General features: G+C 46.2%; 1 protein-coding gene across 2 annotated transcripts in view; it reads left to right on the forward strand.

Moving 5' to 3' along the window:
• Nucleotides 1-25,254, forward strand: part of LOC133351908 (receptor-type tyrosine-protein phosphatase delta-like) — a 440,533-nt gene that overhangs the window by 283,287 nt on the left and 131,992 nt on the right. For both annotated transcript variants that reach the window (XM_061567497.1, XM_061567498.1), the window contains one exon: nt 20,349-20,537. In XM_061567497.1, coding sequence (XP_061423481.1) covers nt 20,349-20,537 — 189 coding nt within the window. The remainder of the gene's footprint in view (nt 1-20,348; nt 20,538-25,254) is intronic.

Below are 25,254 nucleotides of genomic sequence, written 5' to 3' on the forward strand. Positions count from 1 at the left end.
ATAACAGTGTAATTTTGCATTTTTTTTTATTACAAATTAGCAATGTAGGCTGGGGGAGAAAATGTCAAAAGCCAAGATGTATTAGGCATTACTACGTCCACATTAACATTAAATGAAAAAACCAACAGGCAACTGGAGCAATGGAGGCTGACGCAAAATCTTAACGTCGCTGTCAAGATGACAAAATGCTTTAGCAAACACACTACCGCTTTCTTTTTCTTTAAAAGCTCAGGCTGTCAAAAATATTGACGTTAAATGTATTCATCTGCAAGCCTTGTGGCGTGCGATGCTGTAAATGGCACTAAGGCAGTTGTTTTGCACATGACCGCACGACGATTGCTGCACCACCCCCACTCGCTGTGGAACATATCTCCATGGTCGCACCAACGGCCTTTATTGCCAGGCCGACGGTGGCTAGGAGATGTTAACTTCCTCGCCTGGCATACAGGAGGTCGTGGGTTCGATCCCAACTCTGACGCCTGTATATTTGGAATTTTGCGTGTCTCTCTCTCCCCATGGTTGCGTGCATTTTTTTTCCGGGCCCTCCGGGTTTTCCATCTACATTTTAGAAACATGCGTTTAGAGTATTTGGCTGCTGTACATTTCCACGTGATAAGCCACTTAATTGGGCATTCAATTGTGGCCAGGTCACTTCTGAAAAAGAGCTGTATAGCTCAGTGGGCCTTGCCTGGTAAAATAAAAAAAATAAGTTTAGTAACCGCTGTGCTTTAGCGATGTAGCCGACCAAATGTGTCCACCTATTCTAATCTTGTGCGTGATGGCAATAAGTTAATGAGATAAATGCCAATGTTGAGGTCTGCTAGCTACGACGAGAGGGCTCCAGTGGTTTACTATATAGTCCGTAGATTTAGTTGCATGGCCACAATCACACTACTTGTTTTTAGATATCCATTTATGTAGGTGATGTGCACATCGGTCTGTTCATTTATGGTTACACCAGTGTCTTCGAGGAATGTCAAAGTCAAGGTGGCCAATATTTGGGTCTCAAATGCGAAATTCCAACATCCACCTAAAAGTTTTTTAGTCTTGGTGTGAAAAAAAACCCATCAGGACTCCCTGAGTCGCCATCATCTCTCATGATCTGCTATCTAATAATCCACCTCGCATGCACGTACACACAAATTGATTTCATGGCGCTGCATCTGAAAAACAGATATATAGCGCAGTGGGTCTTACCTGGTAAAATAAAAAAAAAATAGGTTGCTTAAAAAAAATTCATTCCCATACCCACTTTTCTTCACAGTTTGGATGATGTCGTTCACCTGTGCATGTTCTCTCATGGATGTGTTTTTCTTTCTGTCTCTCAACGCAATGCTAAGCATGCATCTCTATACAGTGAGGAAAAAAAGTATTTGATCCCCTGCTGATTTTGTACGTTTGCCCACTGACAAAGAAATGATCAGTCTATAATTTTAATGGTAGGTTTATTTGAACAGTGAGAGACAGAATAACAACAACAAAATCCAGAAAAACGCGTGTCAAAAATGTTATAAATTGATTTGCATTTTAATGAGGGAAATAAGTATTCGACCCCCTCTCAATCAGAAAGATTTCTGGCTCCCAGATGTCTTTTATACAGGTAACGAGCTGAGATTAGGAGCACATTCTTAAAGGGAGTGCTCCTAATCTCAGCTTGTTTATACAGGTAACGAGCTGAGATTAGGAGCACACTCTTAAAGGGAGTGCTCCTAATCTCAGCTTGTTACCTGTATAATAGACACCTGTTCACAGAAGCAATCAATCAATCAGATTCCAAACTCTCCACCATGGCCAAGACCAATGAGCTCTCCAAGGATGTCAGGGACAAGATTGTAGACCTACACAAGGCTGGAATGGGCCACAAGACCATCGCAAAGCAGCTCGGTGAGAAGGTGACAACAGTTGGTGCGATTATTCACAAATGGAAGAAACACAAAAGAACTGTCAATCTCCCTCGGCCTGGGGCTCCATGCAAGATCTCACCTCGTGGAGTTGCAATGATCATGAGAATGGTGAGGAATCAGCCCAGAACTACACGGGAGGATCTTGTCAATGATCTCAAGGCAGCTGGGACCATAGTCACAAAGAAAACAGTTGGTAACACACTACGCCGTGAAGGATTGAAATCCTGCAGCGCCCACAAGGTCCCCCTGATCAAGAAAGCACATGTACATGCCCGTCTGAAGTTGGCCAATGAACATTTGAATGATTCAGAGGACAACTTGGTGAAAGTGTTGTGGTCAGATGAGACCAAAATGGAGCTCTTTGGCATCAACTCAACTCACCGTGTTTGGTGGAGGAGGAATGCTGCCTATGACCCCAAGAACACCATCCCCACCGTCAAACATGGAGGTGGAAACATTATGCCTTGTGAGTGTTTTTCTGCTAAGCGGACAGGACAACTTCACCGCATCAAAAGGACGATGGACAGGGCCATGTACCGTCAAATCTTGGGTGAGAACCTCCTTCCCTCAGCCAGGGCATTGAAAATGGGTCGTGGATGGGTATTCCAGCATGACAATGACCCAAAACACACGGCCAAGGCAACAAAGGAGTGGCTCAAGAAGAAGCACATTAAGGTCCTGGAGTGGCCTAGCCAGTCTCCAGACCTTAATCCCATAGAAAATCTGTGGAGGGAGCTGAAGGTTCGAGTTGCCAAACGTCAGCCTCGAAACCTTAATGACTTGGAGAAGATCTGCAAAGAGGAGTGGGACAAAATCCCTCCTGAGATGTGTGCAAACCTGGTGGCCAACTACAAGAAACGTCTGACCTCTGTGATTGCCAACAAGGGTGTTGCCACCAAGTAATAAGTCATGTTTTGCAGAGGGGTTAAATACTTATTTCCCTCATTAAAATGCAAATCAATTTATAACATTTTTGACATGCGTTTTTCTGGATTTTGTTGTTGGTATTCTGTTTCTCACTGTTCAAATACACCTACCATTAAAATTATAGACTGATAATTTCTTTATCAGTGGGCAAACGTACAAAATCAGCAGGGGATCAAATACTTTTTTCCCCTCACTGTATGCTTCTTTACGCAGCTTTTCAGTTTCTGTTCCATCTTTATCGTTAATGAGCATATTTCTGAACCCATATATCGTAGCCCGTAGTGCTTAATGATCCCAAGTCTTTCGGCAAAGACCAAAAGTATACAAGGTTGGCGTAATACGAGGATTGTTTTTATTGCTATAATTGTGCACTAAAAAACACGTGCTCTGCTTTTCCTCCCACTCTTTTGCCCTTTCCGACTTCATCCTAATAATCGCTCCCCCCCCCCCCCCCGTTTGGTAATTAGAGATACTGTTGCCTTAATGATGCTGTCACTTTAATTGTTACACATCATCGCCTGTGTTGGGTCGCGGTGCTTCTGGTCGCTGCTAACAACCCACTCACCCGCCCAACACTCCCCCCGCCCTCTGCATTTATGTTGTGCTGGTTTTTTTTTACCATTTATTTTGTCTGAATTCACTTTGTGTGTGTTCGTACACTTGCCCTGTACGTCATCTTGAAACGCACAGGTTGTTATAATGTAACATAAATTCTAATTATTATCGTAATTAATTATGGTCAGGACCCTCCATCAATCCAGACTGAGCTCGCGTACCGATGTATGATCGAATAACGACCCATGACCCACACTGTGTGACGAGACCCTCATCCAGCAGTGACTTTACTAAAGAGCCATACGTGTACATTCTCGGGGCAACAAAGTTTTGCGGCACGCAAATTTTCTTTTTTTTCTAACTGCAATGCTAGTGTAATGTAGCTCTCAGAGACACCGTCTGGTTCAGTTCTATGTATATTTATTGTGAGTAAAGTCCACCGACTCACTGATAACTTAACGAGTAACCGCCAGTGACTATATACACCTAGGTAACTTCTGTGACTCAACGCTACGCTCCCTGTGTAGTTGGCTGGCTACACAGGAGCGGACGCGTCGTAGTCACGGAGACAATATAACTCTAGCCTTTCAAGACTACAAGCTGCTCAATCCAAGATGATGAAGACGACCCGCTCCAAGATGACGACGACAGCCCAGAGCCCTGTTCCAAGCCGGCTTTTATCCCCCTCACGACCAGGCCACGTCCATTTTCCCGAACCCTCTCTCACCGCACCTGGCCCTGTCTGTCTCTGTCCCAATGACTATTTACGACCCTTTAGGTCCCGTGCTTATACTGACGCTACCCTGTCAGTGCCCGTCGCATCAATCATTATTTAGGTCTCACATTACCCTGACGTGACCCCTGACTGTTCTCGTTACGTTAATTAGTAACCACGGCCATGGGGAGCCGTACTGTCCTCACATCCCCCCGTACTGTCCTTACACGAGCATTGCAGATGTGAGCATTTTGCACAATCTAAAGGTTAGCTCGTGGCGTATCAATAGACAGATGGGCAGGCGGGATATTTATTTATGACCAGGTTTCAGCTCATCCTGATTTATTCTCATTTCAATTACGTATGATATCAGTTTCAAACACTTTATTTGTGATCAATTTCATCACAAGTCAAAAAAATACAAACAAGATATGAAGAAATTTACATTTACATTGTCCGAACGATGAATCCAGATTATCATAGCAAATCGATGGAGAGGAAATGGTGATGCATTTTTGAGATAAAAAAATTCTGATTTGTGATGCATCAAGGATGGAACAGCTTTCTCCCACTACCGTGTACATTTTTAGGACCTACCATGCAAATCGTATTACACGTCTTTAATGGGTTTAATTTGGCTGTGAGGGCAACAGATAAAAGCATTTTGAAATTTAATAGTAAACGCTTTAAAGATTATCATAAACTGCTTTCATATCAGACCGGTCTGTCTGGGTCAAAGACCCTGACAATATATTTGCATCCGGCACACGATACCCAATATACTTCTCGCTGTGGTTAATAGTCTATTAACGATCCTGAAAATATTTGGTGAGAAAGTAAGCTCCTACTTAAATCACTGCGAGTCCAAGTGTATTAATAGTGGAAGCTAGCCATATTCGGTGTGGAGGTTCCACTAATTAATAGATTCACAAAGTAGATTTTTGCATGTAGTGGTCAAATTTGTGTCAAAAGATACTTCACCACCGGATGTGGCAAAAGGTATTAAATTGTCCCACGTACAAGCATTCAACAACACGCCAAATGTAAAAAAGTTTCAGCTCACCGGTAAGTTGAAGGACAAGTCTCACAACAGCCAAATGTAGCAATTCAATACTACATGTTAAATCGCGAACAGAGCGGCTCTCTTTCCATTTAAAACTTTTGTGAATGCAGGGATTAATCTTCTTGGTTCTTTCGGTAAAGTCACGTAGATGGGAAATAATAAAATAATAAAACATCATAAAATAAAATTCTCACGCGTTTCGGCCACAACACAAGCAGTTATCCTCAGGTGAAGAAACAGAGCTGTTGGAAAGACAGCGCTCCAATGATTTTATTATGTTTTATTTGTATTATTTTATTATTTCCCTTCTACGTGACTTTACCGAAAAAATCAAGAAGAGCGGCTCTCATTCAAACTAAAGCTCAGCACTGCTGGGTAAGTAGACAGACCAATGCCACAGGTCGGGTTCTTCGGTGCCCACAGTCATTCCACGAACGAATGAAGCCATGAGTGAATGAAATGTGTCCTGCCTCTGTGTTTAAATCGGCATTCGTGTTGACATTCTCGGCCTGCTGTGTGGAGTTGTGCATGTCTCATGGATTGCCCTTTAGTTTTCATAGGTGCTCTTTCCCCCGCCCTGCCACCCCACCCCCGCCTCCTCGGTCCTGACGCCATCAGTTATCAGAGTAATTTATCGCACGTTATTTACGATCCTGCGGCATTGTTGCGTGATGGTCATTCATCATGCCAACCTCTACCTGCAGTACTCTTCCCAATGAGACCGTTGCATCTCAATTGCATATCGTGTGCGGGGAAAGGCGGGGAGTGGGAAGAGGAATGTAAAAGTAAAGCAATACCGAAGAAGAAGAACAGCTAAAAAAAGGATCAATCGATAAGTCAATCAATCGATGAAGAGTCACGGAATGTTATTAACCTTCCCCCTGATTGCTTCTTCACATTACGTTTGTATCGCTCGCCTGATGAGACTTCGCCGGCGCTGCTGGAAGGTGGCCCACAAGACATCGGCGTGCGTCCACAAATTAGCCACTGATGCCGCAGCACGACGCAAATAGAACACCAGTCGATGTTCGTTTTTTTTTTGCTTTTATATACCCAGTTAGTGGGATGTTGCACTTTGGAGGCGAGCAGCGTGTACTTGTTGGTGCAATTGTGGAAAATGAAGCTGATGGATTAGCTCCTTGATGAATGGCTGCCTTGGGGATAGATTATTTATCTGTGAGAATGAACGTGCACGTTGCAATGAAGCGTACTCCCACTAAAGAATAACAGAAACCCTCTAGCCTTATAGACTATTAGCGCAACGAGCGGAGCACGAACGGCTAGCACTATGCCCGGCCACCTTGGTCTCCCCAGTGCTGAGGTTGGCACACAGTATCAGGTACTCATTTAAGGCTTAATCGACCTAGGGGAGGACTAGGACCGGTTCAGATATTCAACACTTTCATCCATCGTGAGCGGGAATCGAACTCTGGTCGCCAGGTTTGTTGTGACGTGCGCAAACCACTGCGCCACCGCTCCCCGCATACTCACGAAAGACAAAGATCCTCACGTATAGCCTCAAGTGACTTTTCAGGCAAGTGCTGTTTGCGTGCATCTATGAAGGCCTGCACGGCACACGAGGCGGTGGGTGGACAGCACCAACCTGGCCGCCTTTGTCTCCCCAGGGGCGATGTTTACACACCATGCCCAGGTATTTTTTTAGGCTGAATCGAACTAAGGGAAGCTCAGGACCGGCTCAGATAATTTTCACTGATGTTGGCCAGCTTCGTAGTGGAGTCTGCTAACCGTTGTGCCACCGCTCCCCACACACACGTACACACGTGGACACGTGCGTTAGGGGCCCATAAGTGCCTCCCCTGGCACTCATCATCCACCTCAACCTTTGCCCCTCTCCCAATTTTTCTCTTTCACTCCCACCCCCCACCATTCGAACGCCCCTGACCACAAGGCAGTCGTTGTGTAATGCTGACGACGGGGCGTTGGGGAGGGGAGTTCGTGATTTAGGGCGAATTGCACTTCACGCAGGGAGAGTGCAGCGTGCATTGAGCGAATGTGCACGTGCGTGCGTATACGCGTGCGTGCTCATGCACGTGAGTGTGAGGTGGCGTAGTGGTTAGTACAGATGTCCTGGAGATCTGTGGGAAAGAGCATCGCCAACCACTGCCATGGCTAACATCAGTGGCGAGTGATGCGGTGGGCCAGTCCTGTGTCTCCCCCTGCGTGCATGAGTGGAAAATAAGTGGTGATGTGGCCAACTCCATCTGATTTCTGAAATCTCTGGTAATATCATCACAGGCAACACACCGCCTGTGCCTCTTCGTGGTTACCATGTGCGTATGCATGCGTACACGAGTTCGCATGAATGACGGCGTATTGTTGAGCGCATTGACCCGAGTTCATGGCTAATATCATCGGTGAGTGATGTCCGAACAAATTTTGGACCTCCCCTAGTGAGTACTTGATGCATGTTGTTAACATGAGCGCTGGGGAGACAAAGGCTGCAGGATGTGGTACTGAGGAGCGGTGGTGTAGCGGTTAGCGTGCTGCACTACGAACCTGGCCACCCGGGTTCGATTCCCGCTCACGGCAAACACCAGTGACGATTATCTGAACCGGTTCCGGGTCTCCCCTAGGTCGACTCGGCCTCAAATGAGTACCTGGTGCGATGTTTACACGGGGGATCTTTGTCTTTGTCTTTAATAGGTGCTCACTTACAGCACGTTCCACCACAGGCCTGTCCCGTTTTCATGATTTATAAATACATCTTTACTCGTATACGAATTCAGCCGCTGCACACGACGGTTAAGCACAGAAAGCTGTATCACACCGGGGGAGGAGGAGGAGGGGCTCGCGACGAGGATTTGAAAATCGCTCGTCTAAATGCTGCCTTCGTTTTTTTTTCTTTCTCGAAGACTCCGCTCACTCAGGTGAAGCTGATTATTTTCCCGTATTGCCGCACGTTGTGTGTGATGGTATTACCGGGGATTTTAGGCATGCGAATGAAAGCGATACCTCTGTGTAGGGGACCACGGGCGATGCTAATGGAATACCGTAACAAATAGAAACACCCTAACCCGTCCACCTCCCCATCTGCACGGTTAAGCTCCCTTGCTTTGTGCGCCATCTATCTTATCTGTAATAACTCTATTTCACCAGCAGGTGCAAGCTGTACATACAAATGTAACTGCTGCAAAGTTAGATCTTGTGTTGTTGTGCGGTTGAGGGGTTGTTATTATCTTTTTTTACACCCCAGCATGCTGGAGGGAAAGTGCAGTGGCCATCGGTGTCTGCATGACGAATGCACGGGCGAGATAGCGCAGGATGGGTCTACTCGCTCCTTGTGGCGAGGTCGAGACGAGGAGGGTTATGTGGCTTCATTGTACCATTTAGTAGAAACGACCGATTGAGCTAAATAGCAGACATTACAAGGCGTTCTTTTATATCACATGTCTCAAAGTCAAGTCAAAGTCATCTCGACCGCAGCAATTGTGTTAACGATGATGAGAACGGAAAAAAACTTTCTTTTCCCCGTGGTTAACTGGATAGCATTTATATTGTTCGTAAGCTGTCGTGATAGGGAGGGGGGGGTCCTTTTAGCAGCACGATTTGAGTGTGAGTGTCCAAAGTATGTTCTTCTTAAGTGATGTCTGCTGAGAAACGAGCAGAATAAATGACATCGCAGTCACAGGTCACCCTGCATGCACCGATCTTGTCAGACCTCATCAGATCTAGGGAGATAAGCAGGTTTGAGCTCGGTTTGTTTTGGGATGGGAGACTGCCTGGGAAAACCAAATGTTTTGAAGACTTGGGGATAGCAAGGTGGTGAGGTTGTGGCATTTCACCAATGGATTCTTGAACCTGTCTGTGTAGAGCCTGGAGTGTTATGCCATCAGATGTGTCGGTGTTTGCCGGGTACTCCTGATTCATCCCAAATAGCCGACACTCATTAATGTCATAAATGAAAATTGGTCCAGCATAATAACGAAAATAATGATATTTCGAGTAACAAGAAAGGTATGTATTAGCATTATTGTTTGCAAAATAATGGAAAATCAGAATCCATTCAAATTATTTATAAAACCGTGGTGACATTTTATTTTTCTGGTAGTTATAAGTTTTTTTTCATATATATTGATATATTTCAGAAAAAGTTGGTTTATCTTTAGAAATGCCACTGGGTTTTTGTTTATTTTTCACAGGGAAGGCATTTATGAAAGTTGAGAACAGGAGTGAGACAAACGGAGCCCCCAAAGTTGATGATTTGCGCGCTATTTAAGATGATTGCCTCAATGTGCTAAATGGACATTGGTGATTGTACTGTCCCTGGCACCGCCACTTTCATCCTCTGTGAAATAATACTCCCGAGTCTCCGTAAGACACACAAGTGAAACATTTAGAAAAATACTTTCCCTTTACTTATCATTTTCATCGGCCATTGTCGATGCACTGCTGGATAAAGGCCTCCCTCCCCATGGTACTATCTGTCTAACTCCTGCACATTAACTGATTTAATCACTCCATGTCTGTCGTGGTCACATTCTTGGATGCGATCTCTCCTTTGGCTACCATTTCGTAACCAGTCCCATCCATCGGTCATCGTCAAATACTTATTTTTGTGGCCGGACCCATTTAAAAATGGCAGCAGCCCCAACATCCTACCTCCGGAAGGCAGGAAACCCCCTTACAAGCCACTCCTGGCGTGACGCAACCAATGGCACTGATGGCATCATCAAGTCCAGTCCATTACCTCCCAAATAGTGACACGCGGGGAGAACGAAAGTGAATTATTTTGTTCCCCCAAACTCTTTTTGTCTTATCCGATTCATCATTGATCGTCATTGAAATCATCGGATATTCCAACTCGCCGCTCAGAGACGCCGCCGGTGTCATCGCTGGCCCAGCTTTTTGTACGTGGGCAGCATGGGATTAACACGCGCGTGCATTTCTTTAGTACGCCAGCGTAGGGTGGTGTGGTATCCTGTTGGCACACTTTTAATCCTCCACGCGAGCAGGTGTTGCCGCTTGGACGCATGGCCCCGCGTGACGATGTCGCGCGGCATCTATCTCTTAAGGGAGCCGCCCGCCCGCTCCGAACGGCGTCTCATCCCAGCGGCCACCTGATTCATCTTATTCAATCTCGTGACTCACTTTTTTTACATTTTCACCGAAAGATTATTGTTTTTTCACTGATGAATATGTACGAATGTGGAACTTAGTTCGTACCGTACGTAACCAACCGTGCTAATCCTTTGTCTGCCGCTCTGTAACCAGTTTGGGGGGTGGGGGAAGGTATCTTAAGTTTTCTGCTCGCAAAGCTTCAGCAAGGAGGCATCCGAGCACCTTTAGTTTCTATGTTGTCATCACCGCCGTCGTTTATTGTCTTGGCGGAGAGTGGCAGCGGTGGCCAATTGAAACTTGTTTTAGCTGAATTGCTGTGCCTGGCCCCACTCGCCTGACCACTAAGATTGGAGTCCTCTCGTGAACTGGGCTGACTCCATATTTTTTTAAGCAGCATTGGAAGTGAAGCTCATCATGTGCATTGATGCTCGCTGATACCAAATAACAACGTTCGATGTGTAACAGACTCTACCCTTTCAACCTGGTGATTTTATACTCTTTTTAACAATTCAATTAGAAGAATATGATGTTTTGCCCATCTCATTTGTATTGGTTGTAATATTTTCTCGTATTATTTTGTACAGTTGTGTTCACTCCATTAGCCCATATGGAAGATTCGAGTATAATTTGCATATCTTTTACATCATTTGTAAAAAAAATATTGGTTACCGCACGCATTTGACGTTTGGTATCGTGAGCGTGAGAATCTTTGACATGCTTCATGGAACATGCATTACATAGTGTATATTTTCTTAAAAAAGTATACTTCATAGGTGTATGTCACACCTCTTCTGAGCACGGTTGGCTACGTACAGTGCGAAAGAAGGTCAACATACTACGAGCTAAACAAACTTTAAATTGCCCAAAAAATACCCATGCTCAAATATAAACCTGTTAATTACTCAACTGTGATTACACACAGCAACAGCGCCCCATACTCACATGAGCGGCGAGTGATATTTGAACTGGTCCTTGGCCTCAGATTTCACCAACTGGCACTGACCAGGATGGTGAAATATGGTCAAATATCCCCAACTGAATGATTCATTCAGCAGTGGATTAAAAAATAATTGTAAACCTGCACAAACGCTGTAATGCGTCTAAATAGCTGATTCTAAAATAGGATTAGTCGTAAATCCAAAGTTGGGGTAGAGTCACAAAAGTGTGGACATCATTGGCACCTGCCATGCTTCACTGCTGCCCACCCCTGTTAACACTCGGCAACAGATGCACATTGGTGTTCAAGAAGCTGGGAAATGATGGACTGCTATTAATTAAACTGTTAATTGAACATGAGATATCGTTGGAAACTGCCGAAAACAGATGGATGTTCTAACATGGCCTGAGACAGATGTTTGGGCTTGTCTGTGCCAGTCTCCAATAAAGGAGAGAGCGAGAGAGAGAACGGTGGAGGGGAGATCTCACGCCCAGGGTCTCCTGATATGTGCGGAGACGTTAAAATAGCAATTTATTTTTTGACGGCATCGATCATCTCAAGGTTGTTTATTTGGTTTCTAATTAAAATATCCCATCGAGGTCTTGCCTCGGGGTGTGTGTCCGTATGTGGAGCTTCTTTTGCACCGTACGTAACCAGCCGACCGTGCTAATTGGAGGTGCGGGGGAAGGATAACAAACTAAGCACACACACACAACAACAAAGTGTTCTAAAGGAATGAGTTTCTCAATGTTTATTTAAAAGTGTCGTAAACAAGCGTGGGATGGGCAGGATACGGTCCAGCCAGATGCCCACAGCGTGGGTTCTCACAGCAAATGTCGAGCATCAGGAAAGCTGCAGGCTTCACAGTGAGGCTCCCCCCCCCCCCAGCCCCTCTCGTCCTGCACGACTGAGCTGAGCTGAACTGACGCCGTTCTCGTCACTCAAATTGGCACCGTTATCTTTGGCGACGAGGATCTTCTTCACATGAGGTGGCTCCTTATCCCGCCCCCTCCCAAACCTCCACCAAACCACCCACCAAAACCACACTGCCGAAAACTTGCACACGGTGGGAGCGACCGATGGCCAGAGGCAAGTGTGTGATTACGCCAAATGTGTGATTACGCCAAGTGTGTGATCTGTGTGCCTCTCTCGGTCCGTTTGCACATCGGAGCAATTGCCTGTCCCTCCCCGCCGACCCGCCCCCCCCCCCCCACCGTTCATAAACGTGAATACGGGTCAGCGGAAGCTTGTCACAATAACTCTCACGCAAAATTAAATTTCTTTCTTATTTTTGTCGTTGTTATTCCAAGCACCTTTGGACCTCTGAACATATTTGAATAATTGCAGGACGAATTGGCGATATCTAGCGGTGAAATGCGTCGCTGTTTAATTGGAAATTGCGTGTCAATATAATGGCCTTCCTGTAACCTGACTTTTTTTTGTTTAATTCAGCAATCCATGCTGCATGACCAAGATATATATATATATTATTAACGCTATAATGTAATAACCAATGCTCTGAAGATGGATTTTGGTAAGCCAATAGTTAATTAATCCAATATCTAACCAAGAATAGCCGCAAGTCACTAATGAATAAATAGGTACCTATTGTGCGTTCATAATTTTGTCAGTGTAAAAATGAGTTAATTTATTCAAATGGCAGAAGCCTTTTGAAAAAAAGACCAATCTTTTTTTTAACAATTGTTATTTGATGTATGCAGAACACTCGCAGTGTATTTCACAAAGTGTGCAGACACACCGAGCCCTAGGTATATATGAACAGTCTGGTAGTTCACCGTGTGGGCAAAGGGGCTGGCTTTCAGCGTAGCGCAATCTTGCCAAGAAGCTTTCTTCGCTGGCTTCTGTGACTCATCCGCCTCGTCGCATCTGCCAAACAAAAGCCCTTCAGGGAGGCATTCATCAGAACATTGCTCTCGGAAGAGCGGAGCGCGCGCACACGTGTATACCCGGGCAGAAAAAAACACGAGGCGATCCCAGTGGCTTTACAATCATCGATTAATCAGGAAAATTTCACAGTTCACTTTGTTACCGGCTGCCCTGATTGTACGATTGTTTGGTACGCACATTGTACCCAAAGGACGAATTAAATTTGTGCAAGTGTGCGGCGATGCCAAACTCTCCAACACTTTTGCGTTTGAGGGGCACAACGTGTGGCTGTTATCTGGCAGTCGAATGTTACCAGAATACATTTTAGCGCTAGATTTCTAGTGGATCAAGTATCCTACAAGAAGTGGCGTCAAATTAATATGCAGGCCAGTTATGTCCACTAAAAGTTAAGCATAAGGTGACTGGTTGGGCACAGGGGTCAGAACATTGAGCTGGCACTTCCTGGGTTTTTAATCCAGGTTTATAGCCGCTTGCAATTAATCTGGATAGTCAGGTGCGGTGATTTCATGGTCTCAGTCCAGTCAACCGAATGACTGCACTAAAAACCCATTAAATAATGCAAAAATGTTTATTTGATTCGGCAAAATTACTCCCATTTCGAGAATTCAAACTTGAGGTTTTCCATGTGACGGTCAACAATGTAGCAGGTTACGTGAGAACGTTAATTGCATTGCCCCTAATATTCTGTGATTTGATCTTCCATTGGATATTCTCTAACACAGGGCGATGCACTGCTGTGCCCGAGTTCCAAATGTGGACAATCCTTTATTTCTTTACTTGACGCCGATAGTACAATTGGAATACGATTTTAACAGACAAAAAAATAAGTAATGCAAAAGTATTAGTTATTTGGATGAAGGCACGTGTGCTTTATTTTTACGTTTTTGGTGGTTCCATCGGTAGGTGAATTTGGGGAAAGCAATTGCTCATGCTGATGGGGCCCGGTTATCAGCATTGTCCCCGGCTGGAGCTTGGTACCCTTCACCTGGTACGAATTATTCACGTTGGCCGCAGACGTGAGATTTAGTGTGATCTGCAGTGAAGGATAGTGATTGCTCAATAACTTAGCTGGCCCAATGACAAAGCCACTCACCACCACCCGAACCGGGGGGGGAGTGTGGTCACTGCAGGTGCCGTGGGTGTCCAGACACCCCCAACATTTTATAGATATGGCTAAGCGACAGCCCCTCAACATTCTGGAGAAAACTCATGGAGTTTTTTTTTTGTTCATCGTTTCAACAAGATAACAGTAATGCTGATGATGCCCATAACATGACATTTAGATACACAGTAGCATGCAAACAGTGGGCTCAGTACCGAGTCAGTAGCCAGGAGTTGCCAATGATTATTATAATTATAGTGCCGCACAACTCCTCATGCCCGTGACTCAGTGGGGGTCAAAAGTTCGTGGATCTTGTTTATCATGTAGGGCGCTGTGGTGGCGAGATGTTAATGCTCTCGCTTAATATACAGGAGGTCGTGGGTTCGATCCCAACCCTAACACCTGTATATTTGGAGTTTGCACTCTCTCCCTGTGATCACGTGGCTTTTTCTCCAGGTCTTCCGGTTTTTCCCTCCACATTTAGAAACAACACCCATTTAGAGTACAATATTTGTCGGCTATACATTTCCAATTGCTAAGCTACTTTGTTGATCTATCATTTGTGGCCAGGTTGCTTCTGAAAAAGAGCTCTATATATATATATATATAGCTCAATGGGCCTTACCTTGTCAAATTAAAATAAAAAGTTTAGTTTAGATATTACCAGATCACTGACTACGGGGAGTTCATTGACTAGAGGGACACCTCGAACTTCAACCCTCACGTCACCAGTACCTCGCCCCACCACTCTGGCATCCTCGCTCACCCCTCACGAATCGCGAGCGCCTCTGCGACAGGCCGCACTTCAGCCAGGACACGCAGCTGCAGACACGGCGCCGAGTCGGAGGCGTAACTCGACGTGTGGTTTTTTTTTTAATGGGAAATTAATGTTTTCATCTTGGAGGAGTCAGGCTGACAGATGACACAGTTTAATAAGATTGATTAACTGGCCACGTTGAGAAGACAAACAGATGAAGGCAGACAGATTGTTAATTTAGGTAATCTGGACAAGATGTGCATATGTGTTATTATAACTAATTACATTCAAAAGATAAATGATGTCTGTGGGCGGGGAGAGGGGGGTATATTTCCATGTTTGCTTGACTACATTGATCATTTTGCCCTTTGGCATCAATCTCCGAGCCGGTCATGTGTACTGGAAACCTTGTGAGTTTTGTGCATTTCTTTGTACGCGTCAAGTTCATTTGTATTGTGAGACTTTTGAGGCCTGTTATTGAGCTTCCCAGGATGCATTCGGGGTGACCCCCAGCTCCATTTCTCTTCAATTAAAAGAATAAAGTTTTTTTTAAAAGTATATGCCGCATAATTGGCTACCGCAACAAACGAGCTCACAATTGGTTTTGTTTTTGTTGTATATGACAGCTTGGCACATAGCATTAGACACAGAGCTAAGGTTCACTTTCATGTGTCACACAAAAGCTCAAAGTACCCGTTCATTAACAGCGGCCGATCACTTGGGTTGTCTTGCCTGTGCTTGCACCCGTGGTATTTCAGGCTCTGCAGCTTCTGCTACTGAATCAGCGTGGCTGCACTTACTGTGACATGGCAGAGCCGCCGGTATGTTTGCTCTGCTTGCTGCACGGGTTTGAGGTCCGCACCATGCGGCCACCCTGGTTAACCCTGCCAGTGTGTGAACCAGAAATGCACGCTGTCCGCCGCACGGTTGACTTAAAAAATTTGAAGAAGAGAAAAGAGTAAGCCGTGTGCGCCGGTGTCACCGAACTAATTTGTCCAATTTTTATTATTTCTTCGCAATTTACGTAATTGTGTAAAACCACGTGGCAACATTGCCCCCTGCTGAGAGGCTACACTCATCTATGAAACGGTGACTGAATACCGTGTACGCTTTAAGAATGGTGCCAAGTGCACTCATTGATTAATTGAAAACCACGGAAGACATCAAACGAGCAATCGGTTGTGTGCGGTCCACGTGCAATTGCGTCACGTTTTCGTCACCTTTTCAACCATTGCGGCGAACAGCTGCTGGCCAACATTAGTGTTACAGGTGTGCAGAGCCCCCCCCCCCCCCCCCCCCATCAGCTTTTAGATGTTTTTAACAAACGCAACGTCAAAGCTTCGCGCAAAAAAAGGCATTTGTTGTACCCGCAATGTCGTCAGTTTAACAAGGTGACATGATCACTGATGAAGGAATCTTTACACGTACCATAGTCGCGTAGAACCAGTGGGGGCTCAAGTACAGCAGAACTCCTGTAATACGTAACAAAGTGGTTGGTGACATTTTTGCACTATCCTGTTAACCAATGACCACCGCGAACCATTCGCAAGTAGGGCAAATCCCCAAACCTCCACAGTTTGTCTGAGCACCCCCATCCTGGACTGTAGCAGAAATTAGATCTCGCCTTACCGTGCGCACGGGGGGAAGGCTTCGCGGTAAACACTCAGACGTAAATTCTAAATTTGAAGCTTTCATGACTGCAAGGATTCATGCTCCTAGGTGTTTTCGGTAAAGTCACGTAGGTAAAAAATTAAATTTAAATTTATAAAAGTAATAATAGAAATAAAATATTATTAATAAAAGTAATGATATAAATAAAATTAAATAATAAATAGTGATTTATTGTTTTATTTTAAAATAATAAATAGTGATTTATTATTTTATTTTATTTCTATTATTACTTTTATTAATTTTAATTTTATTTTTTACCTACGTGACCTTACCGAAAAAAACCTAAGAGTACTCAGACGTAAAGTCCGTGTTGTTCAGGCTATAATGACCGCAGCTGCGCTCATTGTCTTCACAGATGTTTACAGCCCTATCCATCCCTCATACGCCAGGTGCAGTTTGTCTTGACTCCAATAGCCCAGGGCTTTCTCGTGCCTCGGACCGTGCCCTCCTGATTTCCCGTGTCCGCCTGCCGCCGTTTAGGTTGCCAGCGTTTGTCTCCCGTGGCTTAGGGGTCGATTGTGCTGCCCTGAGCACCCCTGCTTTGGCACGCACACCGCAGATGTTTGTTGGGCCGTCTGGGTGCCGCGGAGTGCCGCGTGCCAGCCTTGCGCGGCGATCTGCGGAGCAGCACGTTATGCAAGTGCTGCTTCGGGTGCGCCGTGCTTGTCAGTGGCCCACTTTCATTTTCGTAGTCTGATGTAATGGCGCGTCTTGCTCGGTAGTGAAACAAAAGCGGTGGCGGTGGCGGCGGCGTCGGCGGCTATATTGGGCAGAACTCATTTTTTTTATTGCACGGGGCTAAGCTCCAGTTGCCGTGGCGAGCTTAGCGCTGACACATTTTGGGCGCCGCTTTGATAAATGGCAGCGTCGCGGAAATAGCAGAGTTTTCACATTCACATTGTCTTTCATGAAAATACTTTAATTTTTTCCCCCATTTCGTATGTCTGGCAAATTGCTCAGGTTCACTGTGGTTAAGTGGAATTCCTGCACCGTTTGGTAAGTTCCACTACAACATTGTCAGCTTCCATGCCACGCAGAATGGCGAGGTCAATGAATTCCCTTTTGTGCAAACCGTGACGTGAAGGCTTGTTCATACTACGCACCACGTTGCCACGTAGTCACCTAACATTGCTGTTCGGATTCCATTCCGGTTGCTTTCAACATGCAGACTTCAGTTGTTGACTCAAGGCTGCATGTTCTAGATCCTGCAATATAAGAATATTGAGAGTATAGGAGATTACGGGCTTTGTCACCGTTGACATCGGCATAGTCGTTTTCTGTTTCCCACGTTTACCAAGATACCTACATGTGTAGGCTTTCACGACCAATATTATCCTTAATAGAGGGGTTTTTTTCGTTGGGTTACATCGCAGAAATGTTAATGTGTCGTTAAACCCGCCACCACCCGACATAGCCAACTAGTAAGGTTTATCACGTAAGCAAAACGTGCCAATTAGTAAAAAACAATTAAATGTTTCTTTCTACGTGACTTTACCGAAAGAACCAAATAGTAATTCCTGCAGTCTCGAAAGCTCCAAATCAATTAGTTACTAATTCAGCACACCGGTGTCTTGGAGAGTAAACCCACAACATTTACAATTGTAGTACGACTTTTCGCTGATCATTATAATCGGATTCATCAGGTGACAGCCAGAGTTGTGGAGACATCCTCCTGTTTGAGTCTCAAAGGGATAATTGTGACGTCATCACGTGTGATCCAATCAGCTGCGAAGACCGATTTGAGTTCTTGCATGCTGCGCGTTCCCGATGATTGCTTCATACGTCCCACGCGGCTTAGAAAGCAAATGATTAATTTTCGATCAGTTCTATGTCACATGGGACACGTAAAGACAGGCACACACAACAGGGGCAGCTTTATTTAGCAAATGCTTTTACACAGAGCACCAGATACACAATAAAAAATGTTTTTAAATCAAAGCGTTTGTATGTCGATGTTATATCGTGAGTGGACGTCAGCCCACGTGGCCACAGAGCCACGTGACAGCCTCCTCCTCCAGCACGTGCAGGGCAACAACCAGTACCGCCCGGTAGGGCTGAACGATGAATCGATTTCAAATCGAAATCGCAGTTTGAAACAATGCGATTAGCAAATCGCAAAGGCTGCGATTTTTTTTGAAAAGTCCTGTTACTTTATTATTGGAATTGTTTTATTTTTGTATTACAACTTTATTTATTTATTTAACTTAACAATTATTTGTTTGATTGTTCTATTTCAATGAACACATTTTAATAAATACATATTTGAAGCAATTCATATCTTTTAAGTTCTCATCCTTACATTAGAATATATAGAGCAGTTTACATTTTCATGGCATCATGTGGTAATGCTCCATCACATGTTTTAAATCTATTACAAAGTGAATATTGAACTGAAGCTTGACTTAAAAAAAGATGTAATCGCAAATCAAAGCGCAATATCTGTCAGAAAAATCTCAATTATATATTTTCCCCAAATCGTTCAGCCCTACCGCCCGGCACACCCCTGACGTACTTGTGCGCCACGGTCTCCTGGCTCCCCACATCCACACAAGCGGAAGCAGCACAAAAACCCCCTGACCACGTCCATGCCACCAACAGGGGCAGTGACGTGGTCCTGGCGTTGGTGCGTTCGCCTCGTGTTGCAGGGGTTCACGGTTCGAATCCAGGGGCCACCCTGATTAATACGGCGGGTGTATAACCGCATGAATAATACGCGAACGTTCGCTTCACAATGGACGTAATAGGTACGGTGACTTCATTCACAAGAGTAGGCCATTGTGTGCTGGCATCTTGGTCCAAATTTTCCAAGTAAAAATATATGCAAATTGACATTTAAACACATCAAGCATGACTCGTTCAGTGAAGCTTTCCTGGATAAGCAATTAAAATAATAATACTATTAGCAAATCCCTATATTAATTTGACTCTTCACTCAACAGCATGTTGTCAGCACACCTACATACAAAATCTCTGTATTAATTAGATTCATCGCTCACTGTCGCAAGGGACACACACACACGTGCGTGCATACATACAAGATCTCCATCTTGATTTGAATCATTGCTGTCTCTACATGGTGTGCAATACACACACACACGTGGAATACACGCTCACACGTAGAATATACGAACACACACGTGGAACACACACTCACACGTGGAACACACACTTCTGCGCAAGATTTATATCTTTTTTTTGAATTAGCATTTCTCTCTGCATGTCATGCACGATGCACATACAAGGACACGTACGATCTTTATCTTAATTAGATTTGGTGCTTTCCACCCACATGTGGGTACGCCTTTAGCAATCATCAGACACGTACAGCGTGTCACAACTTAATTTAAATTGCATCAGAGGTAAGTCGATAAACTTGACGTGAGTACTCTTACTGTAGTTTGCCGGGAGTACTTTTTATTCAATGACATCTGACAACCCAGAAGCATTTGTTCACTTAAACACATGCTGCTTGATAATATTGGTGTGCTAAGCTAGTAGGTCGCACGCTCTCTGAACACGCGGTCGCAATGCCAAGAATTTTCCCACTTAGCCTTAGCGAGGATTTTTACGCGTTGTTTGCTGTGCGTTTTTCAGTCCGATCAACACGCCAAACTTGAACCCGGCCATGAGCACCGTCGCATCGAAAACAGTGTTGCGAATATACGAGCTCGGTAAACACACGGTCCTTCTCCCCGCTCCCGCTCCATCCCCCCTCTCACCTTTCCCACAGATGACAAGCTCCCGCAGGGCTTTCCGGTGATAGAGATGGGTCCCCAGCTGAAGGTGGTGGAGCGCTCGCGCACCGCCACGATGCTGTGCGCCGTCAGCGGCCAGCCCGAGCCCGAGATCTCCTGGTACAAGGACTTCCTGCCCGTCGACACGAGCAAGAACGCGGGCCGCATCAAGCTGCTGGTCGCCGGTAAGACGCCGCACGCTCAGCCGCCGCCGTACGCGCGCGCGACCACGGAGTCCCATCGGCAGAGTCCAGCCGGCCGAACGGGCGCCGCTCGGTTGCCTCGTGGTGTGGACGCGAGCCGGCCCTTAGCATGGGGCGGGGCTCCATTCGGCCGCGAAACTGTTTCTGTGCCTCGTGGTGAGCAGATTGGACATCAAGTGTTGATGTTCCTGTATTTCAATTATCTGCGTAAAATAATTACTTACCGTATTCTTTGGCTCTTTCGGGCAAATCGCGTATCTACGCGACTTGGATTCCTGCAGTCACGAAAGCTTCAAATGAAGATTGACATTACTTACCGGGTTCATTATTTGGGGAAGTTGGGGTAAGGTGTTTAATAGTCTTTTTGTGTGCCCACGGAGTGTGCTGATTAAAAGGTACGGCGTGTCTCTTAATGTTCGGTCGTGTGGGGGTCAATGCCGCAAACGTAAAATAAGTGGAGCGATTTTTCTTTTCCGGATAAATACTTCTGGCGGTCATTAACCGGGGGTTAATTACAGGGGGACGCATCCTGCTTGGGCAGCATCGCAACGGAAGCAACGCAAACCCCGCGCATGCCCAACGAGGTTTGAGAGAGAAACCACGTTCCAGGTGCAAGTACAGTCATGGATTTTTAAAGGGCACAGACGAGCTGCCGGAGTGGGAGAGGTTGGAGTGTGCGCGCGTTTGAATGGTGCCCCCAAGATGCACTCGTGGAGGGAAGGAGGAGGGTTCGCCTGGCATTGCCGGATTTCTGTTATCCTGACGAGCTCTACGCCAACCGCGGTGTGTTGCGTCGCGGCGGACGATCGGGCGCTCCTGAAGATGCAGGGAGATACCGCAAATTGAAACACACGAACACCACGGGCCCTTTGACTCTCCGAGCCGCCATTAAACACTCGCGGATATGAACGGCGCGCGCCTCCTCGGTTGCAGGCACGCAACGGTTTTCAAACGGCGGCCTTCATTAGTTCCCGCGAATCTCCCGTGAATCTCCCGTCTCGCTGTGGCGTTCCACCTAACCGCCTTTTAATTACACGTCCGGAGTAAAACTGGGCGCGTTGATGATTTGACGGGTGGTAACTCGATCGTCAACAGCTGTTGCTGGGTGAGATTTTTGGATTTTGGAAAAGGTTAAAAATATCGGTGCGCAATCCCTGTGGGAAAGGCGAGCGAATGCCGGCGAAAGGTAGAATTGATGAGGGTGTTGAGCCGGGGGGGTGAGGGGAGGGGGGGGGCAGAGCTGCAATTTCTCATTTTGAAATGTATTTGTGTGCGCACTCACATCGGGCTTGGGTCGGGGATGAACTGCGTTAAGTTGTTGTTGGAGAAGAGGAGACTCCGGTATAAGCAGCGTGAAAAATCCCCCCGAACCCGCACCCCCTGAAGCACCCAAGCTGCGAGCATCTAAAAGTGGCAGCACTCGCAGCGACGGGGGCCGGTGGCAGCCGCTCTAAAAGCTCACGGGGTGCGCCGCGCGTTGCCGGAGCGAAATTGGACAAAATCGGCGATAAAGCGGAGGAATATTTAAATGTGAAACGCGAGCGACGCGGTGTGCGCGTGGGACCCACCTCGCCACCTCGTGACGACGCGCGACGATTCTCGACGGTGCCAGCGGCGGTGACGGGCGGGGCCGGAGGTGGCCGCCGGGATATTGCATCGTGTGACCCCTTGCGCGGCACGCACAGCCAGCCAGTCATGTAACCAGCCTATCTATATGCAACAAAAGGCAATTTTCGTGGCTTACGCCGAGCTCGGAGCACAATTCATGCACAAGCCCGCGCCGCCGCAGCGCGGCTCTCTCGCTCTCTCGCTCGTCGGCTCGCCCGTGGGCGCTCGCGCTCGTGATCTCACAGGTGAAGGGCTCGATGGGCTCCGGGCGCTCACTCGAAGGGGTGGTCGGAAATCCGCGCGAGTGACCGTCCCGTTGCGTTTGGGCGCCGCGGTGGCGAGATGTTAACTAACCTCGCCGGGTATGCAGGAGGTCGGGGGTTCGATCCTGACGCTGACTCCTGCGTATCTGGAGTTTTTGCATGTCTCTCTCACCGTAGGGACGCGGATTTTTCCTTTGGTTTTTCTCTACACATTTCGAAACGTGCGTTTCGAGGATTTGGCTTGTGTACATTTCCACGCGATAAGCCACTTCGTTGGCCTATGATTTGTGGTTAGGTCACTTCTGAAAAAGAGCTACATAGCTCAGTGGGCCTTAGCTGGTGAAAGAAATTTGTTTTGTTTATAGTTTAGAAAGCTGCACACGTTCATCAGTAACACTTGCCTTCAAGAAGGGAGAGAACAATTTTTATATAATTGGTGACTTAATCAGTAATGGTAGAAGAGAGATCTTTAGGGCTTCGATATGGACGAATGCGTTGCGTTTTTAATTATTTGTGAGTGCACACCACTGCCAAATGCTTTTATCACGAATATTATTTCCACTTTGTTTCGTGATGTTTTGAAAAAAAAATGGAGGCTCGTGCATTTGGTATTTATTCTTTGTGCCACAGGATCTAGTTTTCGCGGGGCTCTCGTACATAACCGAGCGCACTTAAAAAATAAACCAACGTTACTTATGTAGAAATTTGCATTGTGACGCGTGCATTAAACCTGGACGGGTGAACGCATGTCCTATGGCAAGCGACTTGGCAGCTCTTAAATAGGACTGCTTCGTTTACTTACACATGGCATGGTGAGCAGAAACGCGATGGTTGGCTTTCACGCTCCTGGGATGTAGCATCGTCCTAATTATCTCCGTTCGTTTCACTACGTTTGTGTTGCCAAAACGGTTGTTATGACAGCGTCACGTCTCCACCTTCGCATCTATCGAGTACAGTGCATGCATATACGCGTGTGTACGTGTGTGTGTTTGAGTGTGGAGTGGTAGTGTAGAGGTTAGCGCGCTGCGCTACGAACCCGGCGACCCGAGTCCGATTCCCGCTCATGACCATTAACAGTGAGGAATATCTGAGCTGGTCCCGGGCCTCTCCTAGGTCGACTCAGCCTCGAAAAAAGTACCTGGTGCGATGTGTAAACATCGCCACTGGGGAGACAAAGGCGGCGGGGCTTGCTGCTGGCAACCCACCCCCCTCGTGTGCCAGTCAGGCCTTCAAATGTCCTCGCCAACAGCGCTTTCCCCCCAGAGTCTGTCAGAGGTTATACAGGGGATCGTTGAATTTGTATGCATCTGTGAACTCACTTGTTCCTGCATGCGGTGCATAACCGTGTTGGACTATGTGTACATGCGTGGGCATGCGCGGGACGCGTGTGCACGATTGTTGTATAAATGTCGCACGCTCTTTGAGCATGCGGTCGCAACGCCAATATTTTTCCCACTGGCCTTGCGAGGGTGTTAATGCATTGTTTACTGTGGGTGTTCAGCCTGAATAACATGTCAAACTTGAATCCGACCATTTGCACCGTTGCATAAGCAGTGGCAAGGCTGCATGATTAACTCCTAACTTTTTTTGGAGGATCCAGAGATTCTTCCCTAATGATTGTGAGGCAAACGCGTAGTATTTTTCCACTCTGATAAGTGAATAATGTAACCAACGAATGAGGGCAAGGGTTGGTATATGTGCAAGCGTTGGTTTCTTTTTTTTTATAGAGCCCTCACAGTCATTAAGTCAATTTTCATCTCGTACATTTTTTTACGAGGCAACTGACAACCTAATTATACCTTCCATACAAATTCTTGTCAAAATATGTCTCCTCGTTCAAGTAAAATTAAATTTTAAAATTTATTTAAAAAAAACATTGATACTAATTTAGAAATTGATTGCTATAAATCATAATTAATCTGGTTTGTGAGGTGAATATGACTGGGAGAGATCATTTAGACATCAGCTGTGCGTGTGTTGCCATGAGTACGGTGGGCTACGTACGGTGAAAAAGAAATGTCAACACGCATACACACATTTTACTGGCACTACCTCCACGGATTAGGTGTTTGACGTGGCCCGACTGTAGTGTGCTTGTCGATTGCTGCGGAAGTTTTTTAGGTTTAATGCCCCATTAATACGGTGGTTGTGTTACCCATAAAACATTCTGCTTCACTGTGGGCTGCAGACATCCCATGACGCTATTCCTAAAGAGTAGGCAATTTTTTTGTGCTGGCGTCACGGTATACATCTATATACATAAATTTACCAAATTGCGATTTCTTTTTTTCCATTCGAGATTGCACTCAGAAAGATCGCCCCCCCCCCCCATCCACTCCGAAACTACAGCGCACTGTCTGTGACACGCACCGCTCTTGATTTGAGCCACGCGTCCTTGCTACCCGTCACAGAACAAGCACTCTGTGCAAGGCGCGCAAATCATCCATCGGTTTATCAATTGCAATGAATCCTTGTGCTCACGATAACACGCATCGAAATTTCGCACACGCGATTAATTCTTACCAATATAATAAAGGTCGTAGAAGCGACTTCTGGAATCCGGTCTTTATTTGTCTTTCGTTCACAACACTCCTATCTTACTCATTCACGCTGCTGACAGACAGCGTGAGAGGGATAGAGAGAGACACGCGCGGCCACGTGGCAGCCTGGACCACGTGGCAGCCTGGACCACGTGGCAGCTTGGACCACGTGGCAGCCTGGACCACGTGGCAGCCTGGACCACGTGGCAGCCTGGCCAACGTGGCAGCCTGGACCCCGCTCCAGCGTGGCCTCACTCTCCGTTCGTTCCAGATCTCAATGAATCATTG

Source organism: Lethenteron reissneri, chromosome 39 (genome assembly GCF_015708825.2).
Source record: "Lethenteron reissneri isolate LAM-NWPU_2019-01 chromosome 39, ASM1570882v1, whole genome shotgun sequence".
NCBI classification, from domain to species: domain Eukaryota; kingdom Metazoa; phylum Chordata; class Hyperoartia; order Petromyzontiformes; family Petromyzontidae; genus Lethenteron; species Lethenteron reissneri.